Source organism: Trachypithecus francoisi, unplaced genomic scaffold (assembly GCF_009764315.1).
Source record: "Trachypithecus francoisi isolate TF-2019V2 unplaced genomic scaffold, Tfra_2.0 Lachesis_group10, whole genome shotgun sequence".
Taxonomy (NCBI): Eukaryota; Metazoa; Chordata; class Mammalia; order Primates; family Cercopithecidae; genus Trachypithecus; species Trachypithecus francoisi.
Window position 1 is genome coordinate 93,687,553 of NW_022681455.1, and position 18,407 is coordinate 93,705,959.

The following is an 18,407-nucleotide window of genomic DNA, read 5'->3' on the forward strand; positions in this document are numbered from 1 at the left end:
ACACTTTCATGTTTAGAAAACCTTGTCTTCATTTTTGTACAACATAACATATAAACACAAACCAACTGCTTCATCTAGTACTCACCCAGAGAAACAGTAGTCTGTTCCAGTGTTGGAGGAAGAATTGCCTATGTTGGACGTTTTTGAGAAGAGATGTACAATGTATAAAATGATGTATTCTGTTGTTTTGTGAGCTATATGAGAGAAAAGAGTGAATTTTTTTTTTAAAGATAAGGTCTTGCTCTGCCTCACCTAGGGTGGAGTGCAGTGGTGCGATCACAGCCCACTGCATCCTTGACCTGTTGGGCTCAAGCAATCCTCCCACCTCGGCCTCCTGAGTAGCTGAGAATACAGCATGCATCACCATAGCCAGCTAATTTTTCTATTTTTTGTAGAGATGGGGTTTTGCCATGTTCCCCAGGCTGATCTCAAACTCCTGGGCTCAAGCAGTCCACCCATCTCGGCCTCCCAAAGTGCTGGGATTACAGGTATGAGCCACCACACCCAGCCAAGTATGATTTTTGACTACACATAATATTCACTTTATACAATAAACTTAGAATTTAATCTCTACATAAGCTATTTATTTTAAAATTCAGAAAAGCACAAAAATATTTAAATCATCCATAAACTAAAACTACCCAGAGATAAACCTTGTCAGTAATATACTCAATCTTCTGTATATCTATGTAATTTACAGGTAGTGGGTTGAGTAGTGTCATTCAGAAACTAATGTCAACCTAGAACCTGAGAATGTGGCCTTACTTTGGAAATCGGGTCTTGGCAAATGTAATTAGTTGTAGTCATGCAGGATTAGGGTGGGCCGTAAATCCAATGACTAGTGTCCTTAGAAGAAGAGCAGAAGATACTCAGAAACACTGGGAAGGCAGCTTTGTGATAAAGGAGACCAGAGGGATGTTCCTACAACTAGGGAACACCAAGGATTGCCAGCAACCACCAGAAGCTAGGAGAGAGGTAAGAAGCATTCTCCTTCATAGCTTCCAGAAAGAACCAACCTTGCCAACACCTTGATTTGGGGTTTCTAACCTGAACTGTAAGAATAAATTTTGGTTGTTTTAAGTCACCTAGTTTGTGGTAATTTGTCAGGGCAGCCCTAGGAAACTGATAGCTTTTCATATTAACTCAATGTTTCATGCTACATAATTTCTACCTGCTGTAGGCTTTGAAAAAGAAGAAAAAAAAACTTGGTGCACTGCCCTTAGTATACTGATCTATGTCAAATAAGAATCCTGCAATGTAATTTTTAATACATAGTATTGAATCATACAGATGTAATTTATTTAATCATTACTTTAAAATGGACATTTGGGTTTATGTAGACATGTTTGCATCCATCCCTAAATAATTTGCTTAATTCCTAGAACTGAAAATACTTCTCTGTTTTTAAGGATTTCAGCTTATGTTGCCACGTTTTATAATGAAGCTACTAGTAGCTATTTATAGTAACATTAGAAGCATACTTTTTTTGCATGCTCACTTACTCCCGAATCTTTACCAATGCTGTGTATTGTCTTTTTAAATAATCTTTGCCAAATTAATAGGCATAAATTACATTTTGATCTTTAAAATTAACTTATTGTTCTTTTTTCTTAGCTAAAAAAAAGACATGCATATTATAAAAAATCCAAAGGGAGAGGGGAAGCACAAAGTAAAACCCCCATAATGCTGAAATGCAGAGATAATCATTAACCTTTGGGTAATTTTTCTTTGCATATACATAATATATATTTTAATAACAATGGAGTTATACCATACATACTATTTGTAACCTACTTTTTTCATTGACAATATCATGACTATCTTTCCATGTCATTAAAGACTCTTCCACAACATTAAGAGCTTTCTAATATTCTAATATATAGATTATGTATTATAATTTAATACCCAATTATTAAACATTTAGATATATAATATTTCAGTTTGGGGCTATTAATAAGGTGTTTGTAGTTAAATATTTGCATATATTTATGACTCTTTCATTAAATATTTAGGCTGGAAATAGTTGTGTTTGAGTCTTAGAACCAGTGATATTGTTCTATTTTATACCTCAACAGCAAAGCGAACAGGATATGTAGGATGCCTGCATTTATAATTAATTTAAATATACATTATGAATTATTCAGCTCATGTATATCATATATATGCATGATATATCACAGGCATTTTTTTCCTGTTTTGCATATTATGCAAACAGTAGAAATAAGAAAACTGACTTTATTATACCAGATAAATAGACTTTAAAACAAAAGAAAATTGCTAGAAATAAACATTTTATAATGATAGAAAAGGCCAATCTACCAGGAAAATATCACAATTATAAACATATATGCACCTAACAACAAAGCTGCACAGTTCATGAAGCAAAAACTAACACAGTTGAAAGAAGAAATATACAATAAAACAAGAATAGTTGGAGACTTCAATATATCCTTTATATAATGGATAATGTAACTTTCAATAATGGATAGAGCAACTAGGCAAAGGGTCAACAAGAAAACAGAAGACTTGAACAACACTGTAAACCACCTAAACCTAAAAGACATCTATTAAGCATTCCACTTAACAATAAAGGAATAGACATTTTTCTAAAGCACAATAGGAACATTTTTTAGGATGGACCATATGAAAGACCATAAAACAAATCTGAAATGTAAAAGGTTGAATCGTACAAAGTATGTTTTCCAAGCACAATAGAATAAAATTAGAATTCAATAATGAAGCTTAGAAATTCACAATTATGTGGAAATTAAACAATATACTCTTGAATAACAAATGGGTCAAAGAAGAAATCTCAGTGGAAATTAGAAAACATCTTGAGAAGAATTAAAACAACATTGCAAAACATGAGATGCAACCAAAGCAGTGCACAGTGGGAAATCTATGTTAAGGAAAAAAGTCTCAAATCAACCTGACTTTCCACCTTAAGAAACTACAAAAAGAAGATCAATCTAAACACAAAACAAGCCAAAGTAAGGAAACAATAAAGATTTGAACAGTAATTAAACAGAGAATAGAAAAACAATAGAGAAAATAATAACAAAAGTTGATCATTTTTGAAAAAATCAATGCTATGGTTTGACTGTGTTCCTCAAATTCATATGTCGATTGGAGGTGAGGCCTTTGGAAAGTAATTAGGATTAGATAAGGTCATCAGGATGGGGCCCCCATGATAGGACTGAGGGGTTTATAAGACTAGAGAGACCTAAGCTGACATAGCTGACATGTTCTTGCCCTCTTGCCATGTTATGAAGCAACAAGAAGACCCTGATCAGATGCCAGTGTGATGCTCTTAAACTTCCCGGCCTCCACACCTACAAGACATAAATTTCTTTTGTTATAAATTAACCATTCTGTGGTATTTTGTATAGTAACAGAAAATGGACTAAGGTAATCAACAAAGTAACAAAACTTGAGACTGATCAACAATAAGAAAAGACTCAAATTACTTGAATCAAAAATGAAAGAAGAGACATTCCTACTGACCTTACAGGAACATAAAGGATCATGAGGGAATATTATGAACAAGTGAATGCCAACAGATTAGCTAACCTAGATGAAATGAACAAATTCCTAGAAAGACGCTACTGAAACTAAGTCAAAAAGAAAGACAAAGTCTGAATAGAATTACAGTAAGTAAAGAGATTTAATTACTAATTAAAAGCAAGCTTCCCTTGAACCTTTTGTAGTTTATGAGCATGATGATTGGGTGTTCACACATATATGTGAGATGTGACCCCTTGAACCTTGTTACCACGTGGGCGCATTACCCATCTGACATGAAAAAAAAGCAGCTTCCCATAAAGAAAATCTGTGGCTTCACTGGAGAAAAAGTTAACACCTATTCACAAACTTCTCTAAAAAAAAGAAACAGGAAGTGCTCCCCTACTTGTTTTATGAGGTGAATATTACCCTGATACCAAAAGTAGACAAAGACATTGCAAAACAACTGCTGTCCAACATTCCTTGGCTATAGGCTCAAACAAAATGCCGGCAAACTGAATCCAGCAGCATGTGAAAAGGACTATACATCACAGCCAAGCTGGATTTATTCAAGAAATGCAAGGTTGATCGATGTATGAGAATTAATCAATGTGATATTAATAGAATAGAAAACACACATGATTACCTCAACAGACGCAGAAAAATAATTCACAAAATCTGGTACCATTTCATGATTAAAAAATAGAAAAAAAATTCAACAACTAGAATTAGAAGACAATTTCCTAAACCTGATAAAAGACATCTATGTAAAACCCACAACAAATACCATCCTTAATGGTGAAAGACTGAATATTTTCTCCTAAGTCAAGAACAAGACAAAGATGTTCAATCCTGCTACCTTTATTCAACATTATTTTGAAAGTTCTGCCCAGGACAATAAGGCAAGGAAAAGAAAAAAAGACATGCAGATGGGAAAAGGAAGTAAAAATATCTCTGTTTCAGATGATATGATCTTGTATATAGAAAATCTTAAGGAATGTACTAAAAAAACAGAAAACATTATTACTAGAGAACTAATAAACAAACTTAGCAAGGTTGCTGAATATTACAGCAATATACAAATGTCCATCGTATTCCCAGCTGGCTTCTTTGCAGAAATTGACCATTGTATCCTAAAATTCACATGGAAATACAAGGGAGTCAGAAATAGACAAAACAATTTTTTAAAAAGAACAAAGTTGCAGTAGTCACACTTCCTGATTTCAAAACTTACTGCGGGGGGGGGGGCGGAGCAAAATGGCCGAATAGGAACAGCTCTAGTCTCCAACTCCCAGTGCGAGTGACACAGAAGACCAGTGATTTCTGCATTTTCAACTGAGGTACTGGGGTCATCTCACTGGGGAGTGCCGGACAATTGGTGCTGGTCAGCTGCTGCAGCCCGACCAGCGAGAGCTGAAGCAGGGCAAGGCATTGCCTCACCTGGGAAGCGCAAGGGGGAAGGGAATCCCTTTTCCTAGCCAGGGGAACTGAGACATACAACACCTGGAAAATCGGGTAATTCCCACCCCAATACTGCGCTTTAAGGAAACAGGCACACCAGGAGAATATACCCACATCTGGCCGGGAGGGTCCCACGGCCACGGAGCCTCCCTCATTGCTAGCACAGCAGTCTGCGATCTAACCGAAAGGGCAGCAGCGAGGCTGGGGGAGGGGCGCCCGCCATTGCTGAGGCTTAAGTAGGTAAACAAAGCCGCTGGGAAGCTCAAACTGGGTGGAGCTCACAGCAGCTCAAGGAAACCTGCCTGTCTCTGTAGACCACCTCTGGGGACAGGGCACAGCTAAAAAAACAAAGGGGAAGCGGCAGAGGCCTGTGCAGACGTGAACGACTCTGTCTGACAGCTTTGAAGAGAGCAGTGGATCTCCCAACACGGAGGCTGAGATCTGAGAACAGACAGACTGCCTGCTCAAGTGGGTCCCTGACCCCTGAGTAGCCTAACTGGGAGACATCCCCCACTAGGGGCAGTCTGACACCCCACACCTCACAGGGTGGAGTACACCCCTGAGAGGAAGCTTCCAAAGGAAGAATCAGACAGGTACACTCGCTGTTCAGCAATATTCTATCTTCTGCAACCTCTGCTGCTGATACCCAGGCAAACAGGGTCTGGAGTGGACCTCAAGCATCTCTCCAACAGACCTACAGCTGAGGGTCCTGACTATTAGAAGGAAAACTATCAAACAGGAAGAACACCTATACCAAACCCCATCAGTACGTCACCATCATCAAAGACCAGAGGCAGATAAAACCACGAATATGGGGAAGAAGCAGGGCAGAAAAGCTGGAAATTCAAGAAATAAGAGCGCATCTCCCCCTGCAAAGGAGCACAGCTCATCACCAGCAACGGATCAAAGCTGGTCAGAGAATGACTTTGATGAAATGAGAGAAGAAGGCTTCAGTCCATCAAACTTCTCAGAGCTAAAGGAGGAATTACGTACCCAGCACAAAGAAACTAAAAATCTTGAAAAAAGAGTGGAAGAATTTATAGCTAGAATAATTAATGCAGACTAGGTCATAAATGAAATGAAAGAGATGAAAACCATGACACGAGAAATACATGACAAATCCACAAGCTTCAATAACCGACTGGATCAACTGGAAGAAAGAGTATCAGTGATTGAGGATCAAATGAATGAAATGAAGCAAGAAGAGAAACCAAAAGAAAAAAGAAGAAAAAGAAATGAACAAAGCCTACAAGAAGTATGGGATTATGTAAAAGACCAAATCTACGTCTGATTGGGGTGCCTGAAAGTGAGGGGGAAAATGGAACCAAGTTGGAAAACACTCTTCAGGATATCATCCAGGAGAACTTCCCCAACCTAGTAGGGCAGGCCAACATTCAAATTCAGGAATACAGAGACGCCACAAAGATACTCCTCCAGAAGAGCAACTCCAAGACACATAATTGCCAGATTCACCAAAGTTGAAATGAAGGAAAAAATCTTAAGGGCAGCCAGAGAGAAAGGTCAGGCTACCCACAAAGGAAGCCCATCAGACTAACAGCAGACCTCTCGGCAGAAACTCTACAAGCCAGAAGAGAGTGGGGGCCAATATTCAACGTTCTTAAAGAAAAGAATTTTAAACCCAGAATTTCATATCCAGCCAAACTAAGTTTCATAAGTGAAGGAGAAATAAAATCCTTTATAGATAAGCAAATGCTTAGAGATTTTGTCACCACCAGGCCTGCCTTACAAGAGACCCTGAAGGAAGCCCTAAACATGGAAAGGAACAACCGGTACCAGCCATTGCAAAAACATGCCAAAATGTAAAGACCATCGAGGCTAGGAAGAAACTGCATCAACTAACGAGCAAAATAACCAGTTAATATCATAATGGCAGGATCAAGTTCACACATAACAATATTAACCTTAAATGTTAGTGGACTAAATGGTCCAGTTAAAAGACACAGACTGGCAAACTGGATAAAGAGTCAAGACCCATCAGTCTGCTGTATTCAGGAGACCCATCTCACATGCAGAGACATACATAGGCTCAAAATAAAGGGATGGAGGAAGATCTACCAAGCAAATGGAGAACAAAAAAAAGCAGGGGTTGCAATCCTAGTCTCTGATAAAATAGACTTTAAACCATCAAGATCAAAAGAGACAAAGAAGGCCATTACATAATGGTAAAGGGATCAATTCAACAGGAAGAGCTAACTATCCTAAATATAAATGCACCCAATACAGGAGCACCCCAATTCATAAAGCAAGTCCTTAGAGACTTACAAGGAGACTTAGACTCCCATACAATAATAATGGGAGACTTCAACACTCCACTGTCAACATTAGACAGATCAACAAGACAGAAAGTTAACAAAGATATCCAGGAATTGAACTCATCTCTGCACCAAGCGGACCTAATAGACATCTATAGAACTCTCCACCCCAAATCAACAGAATATACATTCTTCTCAGCACCACATCGCACTTATTCCAAAATTGACCACTTCCATTTAATTGGAAGTAAAGCACTCCTTAGCAAATGTAAAAGAACAGAAATTATAACAAACTGTCTCTCAGACCACAGTGCAATCAAACTAGAACTCAGGACTAAGAAACTCAGTCAAAACCGCTCAACTACATGGAAACTGAACAACCTGCTCCTGAATGACTACTGGGTACATAACGAAATGAAGGCAGAAATAAAGATGTTCTTTGAAACCAATGAGAACAAAGATACAACATACCAGAATCTCTGGGACATATTTAAAGCAGTGTATAGAGGGAAATTTATAGCACTAAATGCCCACAAGAGAAAGCTGGAAAGATCTAAAATTGACACTCTAACATCAAAATGAAAAGAACTGGAGAAGCAAGAGCAAACACATTCAAAAGCTAGCAGAAGGCAAGAAATAACTAAGATCAGAGCAGAACTGAAGGAGATAGAGACACAAAAAACCCTCCAAAAAATCAATGAATCCAAGAGCTGGTTTTTTGAAAAGATCAACAAAATTAACAGACCGCTAGCAAGACTAATAAAGAATAAAAGAGAGAAGAATCAAATAGACGCAATAAAAAATGATAAAGGGGATATCACCACGGACCCCACAGAAATACAAACTACCATCAGAGAATACTATAAACACCTCTACGCAAATAAACTAGAAAATCTAGAAGAAATGGATAATTTCCTGGACACTTACACTCTTCCAAGACTAAACCAGGAAGAAGATGAATCCCTAAATAGACCAATAGCAGGCTCTGAAATTGAGGCAATAATTAGTAGCCGACCAACCAAAAAAAGTCCAGGACCAGATGGATTCATAGCTGAATTCTACCAGAGGTACAAGGAGGAGCTGGTACCATTCCTTCTGAAACTATTCCAATGAATTGAAAAAGAGCCTAACTCATTTTATGAGGCCAACATCATCCTGATACGAAAGCCTGGCAGAGACACAACAAAAAAAGAAAATTGTAGACCAATATCCCTGATGAACATCGATGCAAAAATCCTCAATAAAATACTGGCAAACCGGATTCAGCAGCACATCAAAAAGCTTATCCACCATGATCAAGTGGGCTTCATCCCTGGGATGCAAGGCTGGTTCAGCATTCACAAATCAATAAACGTAATCCAGCATATAAACAGAACCAAAAACAAGAACCACATGATTATCTCAATAGATGCAGAAAAGGCCTTTGACAAAATTCAACAGCCCTTCATGCTAAAAACACTCAATAAATTCGGTATTGATGGAACGTACCTCAAAATGATAAAAGCTATTTATGACACACCCACAGCCAATATCATACTGAATGGGCAAAAACCGGAAAAATTCCCTTTGAAAACTGGCACAAGACAGGGATGCCCTCTCTCACCACTCCTATTCAACATAGTGTTGGAAGTTCTGGCTAGGGCAATCAGGCAAGAGAAAGAAATCAAGGGTATCCAGTTAGGAAAAGAAGAAGTCAAATTGTCCCTGTTTGCAGATGACATGATTGTATATTTAGAAAACCCCATCGTCTCAGCCCAAAATCTCCTTAAGCTGATAAGCAACTTCAGCAAAGTCTCAGGATACAAAATAATGTGCAAAAATCACAAGCATTCTTATACACCAGTAACAGACAAACAGAGAGCCAAATCAGGAATGAACTTCCATTCACAATTGCTTCAAAGAGAATGAAATACCTAGGAATCCAACTTACAAAGGATGTAAAGGACCTCTTCAAGGAGAACTACAAACCACTGCTCAGTGAAATCAAAGAGGACACAAACAAATGGAAGAACATACCATGCTCATGGATAGGAAGAATCAATATTGTGAAAATGGCCATACTGCCCAAGGTAATTTATAGATTCAATGCCATCCCCATCAAGCTACCAATGAGTTTCTTCACAGAATTGGAAAAACGGCTTTAAAGTTCATATGGAACCAAAAAAGAGCCCGCATTGCCAAGACAATCCTATGTCATAAGAACAAAGCTGGAGGCATCATGCTACCTGACTTCAAACTATACTACAAGGCTACAGTAACCAAAACAGCATGGTACTGGTACCACAACAGAGATATAGACCAGTGGAACAGAACAGAGTCCTCAGAAATAATACCACACATCTACAGCCATCTGATCTTTGACAAACCTGAGAGAAACAAGAAATGGGGAAAGGATTCCCTATTTAATAAATGGTGCTGGAAAATTGGCTAGCCATAAGTAGAAAGCTGAAACTGGATCCTTTCCTTACTCCTTATATGAAAATTAATTCAAGATGGATTAGAGACTTAAATGTTAGACCTAATACCATAAAAACCCTAGAAGAAAACCTAGGTAGTACCATTCAGGACATAGGCATGGGCAAGGACTTCATGTCTAAAACACCAAAAGCAATGGCAACAAAAGCCAAAATTGACAAATGGGATCTAATTAAACTAAAGAGCTTCTGCACACCAAAAGAAACTACCATCAGAGTGAACAGGCAACCTGCCGAATGGGAGAAAATTTTTGCAACCTACTCATCTGACAAAGGGCTAATATCCAGAATCTAGAAAGAACTCAAACAAATTTACAAGAAAAAAACAAACAACCCAATCAAAAAGTGGGCAAAGGATATGAACAGACATTTCTCAAAAGAAGACATTCATACAGCCAACAGACACATGAAAAAATGCTCATCATCACTGGCCATCAGAGAGATGCAAATCAAAACCACAATGAGATACCATCTCACACCAGTTAGAATGGCAATCATTAAAAAGTCAGGAAACAACAGGTGCTGGAGAGGATGTGGAGAAATAGGAACACTTTTACACTGTTGGTGGGATTGTAAACTAGTTCAACCATTATGGAAAACAGTATGGCGATTCCTCAAGGATCTAGAACTAGATGTACCATATGACCCAGCCATCCCACTACTGGGTATATACCCAAAGGATTATAAATCATGCTGCTATAAAGACACATGCACACGTATGTTTATTGCGGCACTATTCACAATAGCAAAGACTTGGAATCAACCCAAATGTCCATCTGTGACAGACTGGATTAAGAAAATGTGGCACATATACACCATGGAATATTATGCAGCCATAAAAAAGGATGAGTTTGCATCCTTTGTAGGGACATAGATGCAGCTGGAAACCATCATTCTTAGCAAATTATCACAAGAACAGAAAACCAAACACCGCATGTTCTCACTCATAGGTGGGAACTGAACAATGACATCACTTGGGGAACATCACACATCGGGGCCTATCATGGGGAGGGGGGAGGGGGGAGGGATTGCATTGGGAGTTATACCTGATATAAATGACGAATTGATGGGTGCTGACGAGTTGATGGGTGCAGCACACCAACATGGCACAAGTATACATATGTAACAAACCTGCACGTTATGCACATGTACCCTAGAACTTAAAGTATAATAAAAAAAAAAAACTTACTGCAAAGACACAGTAATCAGGACAGTATGGTGTGGTAATTGATATAAACAAATGGATTAATGGAACAGAAATAAGAGTTTAGAAATAAACCCTTCACATTTATGGTTGGTTGATTTTTCTTCCAGCTTTACTGAGGTATAATTGACAAATAAAAATTGTATATATTTAAAAGTGAATGGCCGGGCAACGGTGGCTCACGCCTATAATTCCAGCACTTTGGGAGGCTAAGGTGGGTGGATCACGAGATCAGGAGATGGAGACCATCCTGGCTAACACAGTGAAACCCCATCTCTAGTAAAAATACAAAAAATTAGCCGGGTGTGGTGGCAGGCGCCTGTGGTCCCAGCTACTTGTAGTCCCAGCTACTCGGGAGGCTGAGGCAGGAGAATGGCATGAACCCAGGAGGCGAAGCTTGAAGTGAGCCAAGATCACGCCACTGCACTCCAGCCTGGGCGACAGAGCCAGACTCTGTCTCAAAAAAAAAAAAAAAAAAAAAAAGTGGATGTCGTGTCTTTTTTGATTTTTTTTTTTTTTTGAGACAGAGTCTCACTCTCACCCAGACTGGAGTGCAGTAATGCAATCATACTTCACGGCAGCCTCAAATTCCTGGGCTCAAGCAATTCTTCTTCAGCCTCCGAAGTAGCTAGTACTGCATACATGCAACACCATGTCTGCCTAATTAAAAAATTGTGTGTGTGTGTGTGTGTGTATGTGTGTGTGTGTGTGTGTGTGTGTGTATATATATATTAGAGACGAGGTCTTGGTTCTTGCTGTGTTGCCCAGGCTGGTCTTGTACTCCTGGCTTCAAGCAATCCTCTTCCTCAGCCTTCCAAAGCTCTGGGATTACAGGCGTGAACCACCACATCCAGCTGATCATGTTGTTTTGAATATGTGCTGTGAAATGATTGCCACAATCAAGCAAGCTAACATATCCATCTAACATAGTTACTATGTGTGTGTGTTAACGCTTAAGATTTACTCTCAACAAATTTCAAATATTCAGTATAGGATTACTGACTGTAGTTATTACGTTGTACATTTGATCTCCACAACTTATTCATCCTGCATAACTGAAACTTTGTACCATTTGAATGGGCAGTTAATCTTTGAAAGGAGTGCCAAGAAGATTCAATGGGAAGAGGCTGGGCGTGGTGGCTCACGCCTGTAATCCCAGCACTTTGGGAGGCCAAGGCAGGCGGATCACGAGGTCAGGAAATCGAGACCATCCTGGCTAACGTGGTGAAAACCTGTCTACTAATAATACAAAAAGAAATTAGCCAGTCGTTGTGGCGGGCACCTGTAGTCCCAGCTACTCGGCAGACTGAGGCAGGAGAATGGTGTGAACCCGGGAGGTGGAGCTTGCAGTGAGCCGATCTCGAGCCACTGCACTCCAGCCTGGGCGACAGAGTGAGACTCCAGCTCACACACACACACAAAAAAAACTCTTAGAAGAAAGCATAGGAATAATCTTTGTGACCTTGAATTATGCAAAAGCTTCTTAGACTTGACATTAAAAGCACAAGCAATAAAAGAAAAAATAAATTAAACATCAAAATTAATATATTTAGTGCTTCAAAAGGCACCTTCAAGAAAGAGAAGGCTGATGCGGTGGCACATGCCTGTAATCCCAGTACTTTAGGAGGCCAAGGCAGGAAAATTTGCTTGAGCCAGAAGTTCAAGACCAGCCTGGGCAACAGAGAGAGACTCCAAATCTACAAAAATAATAATAAGTAAAAAGAAAGAGAACAAACAACCCACAGAACTAGAGAAAATATCTGTAAATCATGTATCTGATAAGTAACTTGTATCCAGAACATATAAAGAACTCTTACAACTCAAAAATAAAGATAAAAACTCAATTGTAAATGGAGCAATGGATTTGAACAGACATTTCTCCAAAGATATACAAATAGCCAATATGCACATGAAAAGATCCTCAACATTATTGGCCATTATGTGAATGCAAAAAAAACTAAAATGAGATACCACTTCACACCCCTTAGGATGGCCAGAGTTAAAGAGACACTAACAAGTATTAGTGAGAAAGTGGACAAATTACAGTTCTCACACTGCAGGAGGGAACGTACAAAGGCATGGCCCCAGTCTATGGCTATACCACCCTGAACATGCCGGATCTCATCTGATCTCAGAAGCTAAGCAGGGTGGGGCCTGGTTAGTACTTGGATGGAAGACTGCCTGGGAATACCAGGTGCTGCAGGCTTAAAGGAAAAAAAAAGACAAAAAGAAACAGAAGAGACAAAGGGAACTGTTTTCCGTTTGGAAAACAGTTTTGTGATTCCTCAAACTATTAACCATGGTGTTGTCACCTATGGCTCAGCAATTCTATTCCTAGTATGTACTGAAAGAAATGAAACCATGTTCACATGAAAACTTGTAGACAAATATTTGTAGCGGTATTACTCAGAATAGCCCAAAAGTAGAAACAACCCACATGTCCATCAACAGATGAATAAATGAGATGTGTGGTCTATCCATACAATGGAATATTTAACCATAAAAAGGAAGGAGGGACTGACATATGTTGCAACAGAGATAAACGTTGAAAACATTATTCTAAGTGAAAAAAGTTGAAACAGAGCCCCTTGAAATTTCAGCACCCCAACATTTTTAGTGACTGAAATAATGAAAATTCTCATAGGCCCTTGCTTGCTTACCCAAAAGCCAGCATCCCTTGTTCCCACAATATAATTATAATATAAACTGCCGATGTGCTGTTTCTTTGTCAAGCAGAAGATAACATCAGGGTCATGAAAAAATTTTTCAGAAGAAAGGGGCAGGCGCCGTGGCTCACGCCTGTAATCTCAGTACTTCGGGAGGCTGAGGCCGGCAGATCACCTGAGGTCAGGAGTTTGAGACCAGCCTGGCAAACATGGTGAAACTCTGTCTCTACTAAAAATACATAAATTAGCCAGGTGTGGTGGCGGGCACCTGTAATCCCAGCTACCCGGGAGGCTGAGGCACGAGAATCACCTGAACCTGGTTGCAGTGAGCCAAGATCGCACCATTGCACTCCAGCTTGGGTGACACAGCTAGACTCCATCCTCCCCCTGAAAAAAGAAAAGAAAAAAGAAAAAACAAAAGAAAGAACAAAATCATGTCCTTTACTGCAACATGGATGCAGGTGGAGGCCATTATGGTAAGTGAATCAATGCAGAAAGAGAAAATACTGCATGTTCTCAATTATAAGTGGGTGCTAAACATTGGGCACTCGTGAACATAAAGATGGCAACAAAATGAACATAAAGATGGCAACACTGGGGCTTCTAAGTGGGGAGGGAGGAAAGGAGACAGGAGTTGAAAAACTACTGAGTACTATGCTCGGTACCTGGGTGACAGGATCATTCATACCCTAAACCTCAGTATCATGCAATATACTCATGTAACAAGCCTGCACATGTATCCCCTGAATCTAAAATTAAACTTGAAAGTATTTTATTTTATTTTGCAGAAGGAATGAATGTCCTTTAAGGATGTTGTAACCGGCTGCTGCAACCCAGAAATCTGCTTATTCAAGGTGTTATCTGAGGCTGAAGAAACGCAGACTTTTCCCCCTCAGTTCCTTGAAACTCCCCCTACCTTACTCTCTAGCCACATAAAAACTACCTGCTTTTCATTCTTGATAGACAGAATTGAGAGAGTTTGCTTTTCCACCTTCTTGCTTTAGCCAAATCAAACAAATCTTTCTCTCTCTCCAAGCACCTGTGTGTCAGTGTTTGGCATCAACTGCACTCCAGGCAGACGAGCCTGAACTTGGGGGTCTATTTCAGGGTCAGTCGCAAAAGATCACATATGATTCCATTTACATAAACTGTCTGTAATAGGTGAATCTATAAAGATGGAAAGGAGATTAGTGATTGTCTAAGACTGGGGACATTCACATGTAACTGCTAATGGTTACAGATTTCCTTTTTTTTCTTGTAGAGACAGGGACCCATTCTGTCACCCAGGCTGGAGCGCAGTTGTGCTGTCACTCACTGTAACCTTGAACTCCTGGGCTCAAGCAATCCTTCTACCTCAGTCTCCCAAAATGTTGAGATTACAGGCATGAGCCAACGCACTTGGCCTTGAATTGTACATTTTAAATGAGTGAATTGTATGGTACATGGATTATATCTCCAAAAAGGTTGTTTTAATAAGTTAACAAAACTAAAACCTATAAAACCTACCAACTCAAGGTAAAAAATGTTAAACTCGGCCAAGCATGGTGGCTCACACCTGCAACCCCAGCACTTTGGGAGGCCGAGGCAGACGGATCACTTGAGGTCAGGAGTTCAAGACCAGCCTGGCCAACATGGTGAAACCCTGCCTCTATAAAAAAAAAAAAAATACAAAAATGAGCGAGGCATGGTGGCACGCACCTGTAATCCCAGCTACTCGGGAGGCTGACGCACAAGAATTGCTTGAACCCAGGAACTGAAGGTTGCAGTGAGCCAAGATCACACCACTGCACTCCAGCCTGGCAGAGCAAGACTCTGTCTTTAAAAAAAAAAAAAAAATTAAACTCTAGTCTTAATAAAAACTCACACTTTCCAACATCATAGCTCCATCACACTCCTGGTGTCCACGGAGCACCTACTGAGGTAAAGACACCTCTGTCCCTTCTGTGTACCCATTTTGCTACCCAATGAGTCTTAGACAGTAGCAGCTTCTGCCACTAAGAGCAATCCCAGGGAATAAGAGGAAAAGAAAGAGTTCTGGACCCTCCTTCCTTCCTCTGTGCATTCACTCCCAAGGTGATCTCATCCAGTCTTTAGTATTAAATCCATCTATACAAGGACACTCCGAAAGGTATGTCTCATCCTGGACCTCCATCTCAACTCCAGACTAGTACATTGAATTTATTACCTGACATCTCCATTAAGATGTCCAAAAGATATCTTGAATTTCACGGGCTCAGAACTAGCCTCTTGATTACTGCCCCCCATATTTCAGTTAGTGAGACCTAACATCCTCATCACCCTTGGGCCTCTCTCACTCCTCATATCCAAGCCATCAACAAGTCCTGCTAGTTCTGTACTTCTATTTTTTGGATTAAGGAGGTGGATTGCTCATATGCATGTAATTTTGCATGCTCACAAATTTCACTAAATTGCTGCAAAGGGAATTTTTTTTTTTTAAGGGTAAACCATATGTACAAGGAGAACAAGAGAAAGAAAATTACAGAATGTCAGAAACTGAGGCCAGTCACGGTGGCTCACACCTGTAATCCCAGCACTTTGGGAAGCCAAGGTGGGTGAATCACTTGAGCCCAGGAATTCCAGACCAGCCTGGGCAACATAGTGAAACCCTGTCTCTACAAAAAAAAAAAAAAATACAAAAATACAAAAATTAGCTGGGTGTGGTGGCACACACCTGTTGTCCCAAGCTACTTGGAGGGCTGAGGCAGGAGGATCACCTGAGCCTCGGCAGGATGAGGCTACAGTGAACTGTGGTTGTGCCACACTGCACACTCCAGCCTGGGCAGCAGAGTGAGACTATGTCTCTCAAAAAAAGAAAAAGAATGTCAGAAACTGAACAGAAAATAGACAAGCGATAACTGATGAAAGACTTTTGAAAAGTTAAGTCCCAGCTCATGCTTGTAATCTCAGCACTTTGGGAAGCTGAGGTTGGAGGAGCTCTTGAACCCAGGAGTTCAAAACCAGACTGAGCAATAGAGTGAGACCTCATCTCTACAATAAAACTTTATTAAGAATTAGCCGGGGGTCACGCCCAAGATGACCGAATAGGAATAGCTCCAGCCTCCAGCTCCCAGCGTGAGTGACACAGAAGACGGGTGATTTCTGCATTTTCAACTGAGGTACCAGGTTCATCTCACTGGGGCGTGTCAGACAGCAGAAACCTCTGCAGATGTAAATGTCCCTGTCTGACAGCTTTGAAGAGAGCAGTGATTCTCTCAGCACAGAGGTTGAGATCTGAGAACAGACAGACTGCCTGCTCAAGTGGGTCCCTGACCCTTGAGTAGCCTAACTGGGAGACATCCCCCACTAGGTGCAGACCGGCACCTCACACCTCACATGGTGGGGTACACCCCTGAGACAAAGCTTCCAGAGCAAGAATCAGACAGCAAAACTCGCTGTTCAGCAATATTCTATCTTCTGCAGCCTCTGTTGCTGATACCTAGGCAAACAGGATCTGGAGTGGACCTCAGGCAAACTCCAACAGACTTATAGCTGAGGGTCCTGACTGTTACAAGGAAAACTAACAAACAGAAAGGACACCCACACCAAAACCCCATCAGTACGTCACCATCATCAAAGATCAAAGGCAGATAAAACCACAAAGATGGGGAAAAGGCAGGGCAGAAAAGCTGGAAATTCAAAAAATCACAGCGCATCTCCCCCTCCAAAGGAATGCAGCTCATCGCCAGCAACGGAACAAAGCTGGACGGAGAATGACTTTGACGAGTTGAGAGAAGAAGGCTTCCGCTGATCAAACTTCTCAGAGCTAAAGGAGGAACTACGTAACCAGCACAAAAAAACTAAAAACCTTGAAAAAAGAATGAATGAATGGGTAACTAGAATGATCAATGCAGAGAAGACCTTAAAAGAACTGATAGAGATGAAAACCATAACACGAGAACTATGTGACAAATGCACAAGCTTCAGTAACTGACTTGATCAACTGGAAGAAAGAGTATCAGCGATTGAAGATCAAATGCATGAAATGAAGCAAAAAGAGAAGTGCAGAGAAAAAAGAGCAAAAAGAAATGAACAAAACCTCCAAGAAACATGGGATTATGTGAAAAGACCAAATCTACGTCTGATTGGTGTGTCTGAAAGTGATGGGGAAAATGGAACCAAGTTGGAAAACACTCTGCAGGATATTATCCAGGAGAACTTCCCCAATCTAGTAAGGGAGGCCAACATTCAAATTCAGGAAACACAGAGAATGCCACAAAGATACTCCTCGAGAAGACCAACTCCAAGACACATAATTGTGAGACTCACCAAAGTTGAAATGAAGGAAAAAATCTTAAGGGCAGCCAGAGAGAAAGGTCAGATTATCCACAAAGAGAAGCCCATCAGACTAACAACAGATCTCTCGGCAGAAACTCTCCAAGCCAGAAGAGAGTGGGGACCAATATTCAACATTCTTAAAGAAAAGAATTTTAAACCCAGAATTTCATATCCAGCCAAACCAAGTTTCCTAAGTGAAGGAGAAATAAAATCCTTTACAGACAAGCAAATGCTTAGAGATTTTGCCACCACCAGGCCTGCCCTACAAGAGATCCTGAAGGAAGCACTAAACATGAAAGGAACAACAGGTACCAGCCATTGCAAAAACATGCCAAAATGTAAAGTCCATCGATGCTAGGAAGAAACTGCATCAACTAGTGAGCAAAATAACCAGCTAATATCATAATGACAGGATCAAGTTCACACATAACAATATTAACCTTAAATGTAAATGGACTAAATGGTCCAATTAAAAGACACAGACTGGTAAATTGGATACAGAGTCAAGACCTGTCAGTTTGCTGTATTCAGG

At 40.2% G+C, this 18,407-nt stretch overlaps 1 protein-coding gene, 1 non-coding gene and 1 pseudogene across 2 annotated transcripts in view; 2 read left to right on the top strand and 1 right to left on the bottom strand.

Moving 5' to 3' along the window:
* The window catches only part of LOC117087788 (golgin subfamily A member 6-like protein 1), a 66,442-nt gene that overhangs the window by 30,279 nt on the left and 17,756 nt on the right, over positions 1-18,407 (bottom strand). Inside the window, 1 exon segment of the mRNA XM_033218411.1 lies at positions 86-194. Within this exon segment, the coding sequence (XP_033074302.1) occupies positions 86-194 (109 nt within the window).
* LOC117088915 lies at positions 3,696-3,798 on the top strand. The gene has a single exon (XR_004439425.1). It is a non-coding gene; the product is annotated as a small nucleolar RNA U13 (small nucleolar RNA).
* Positions 13,001-13,119, top strand: LOC117088800 (annotated as a pseudogene).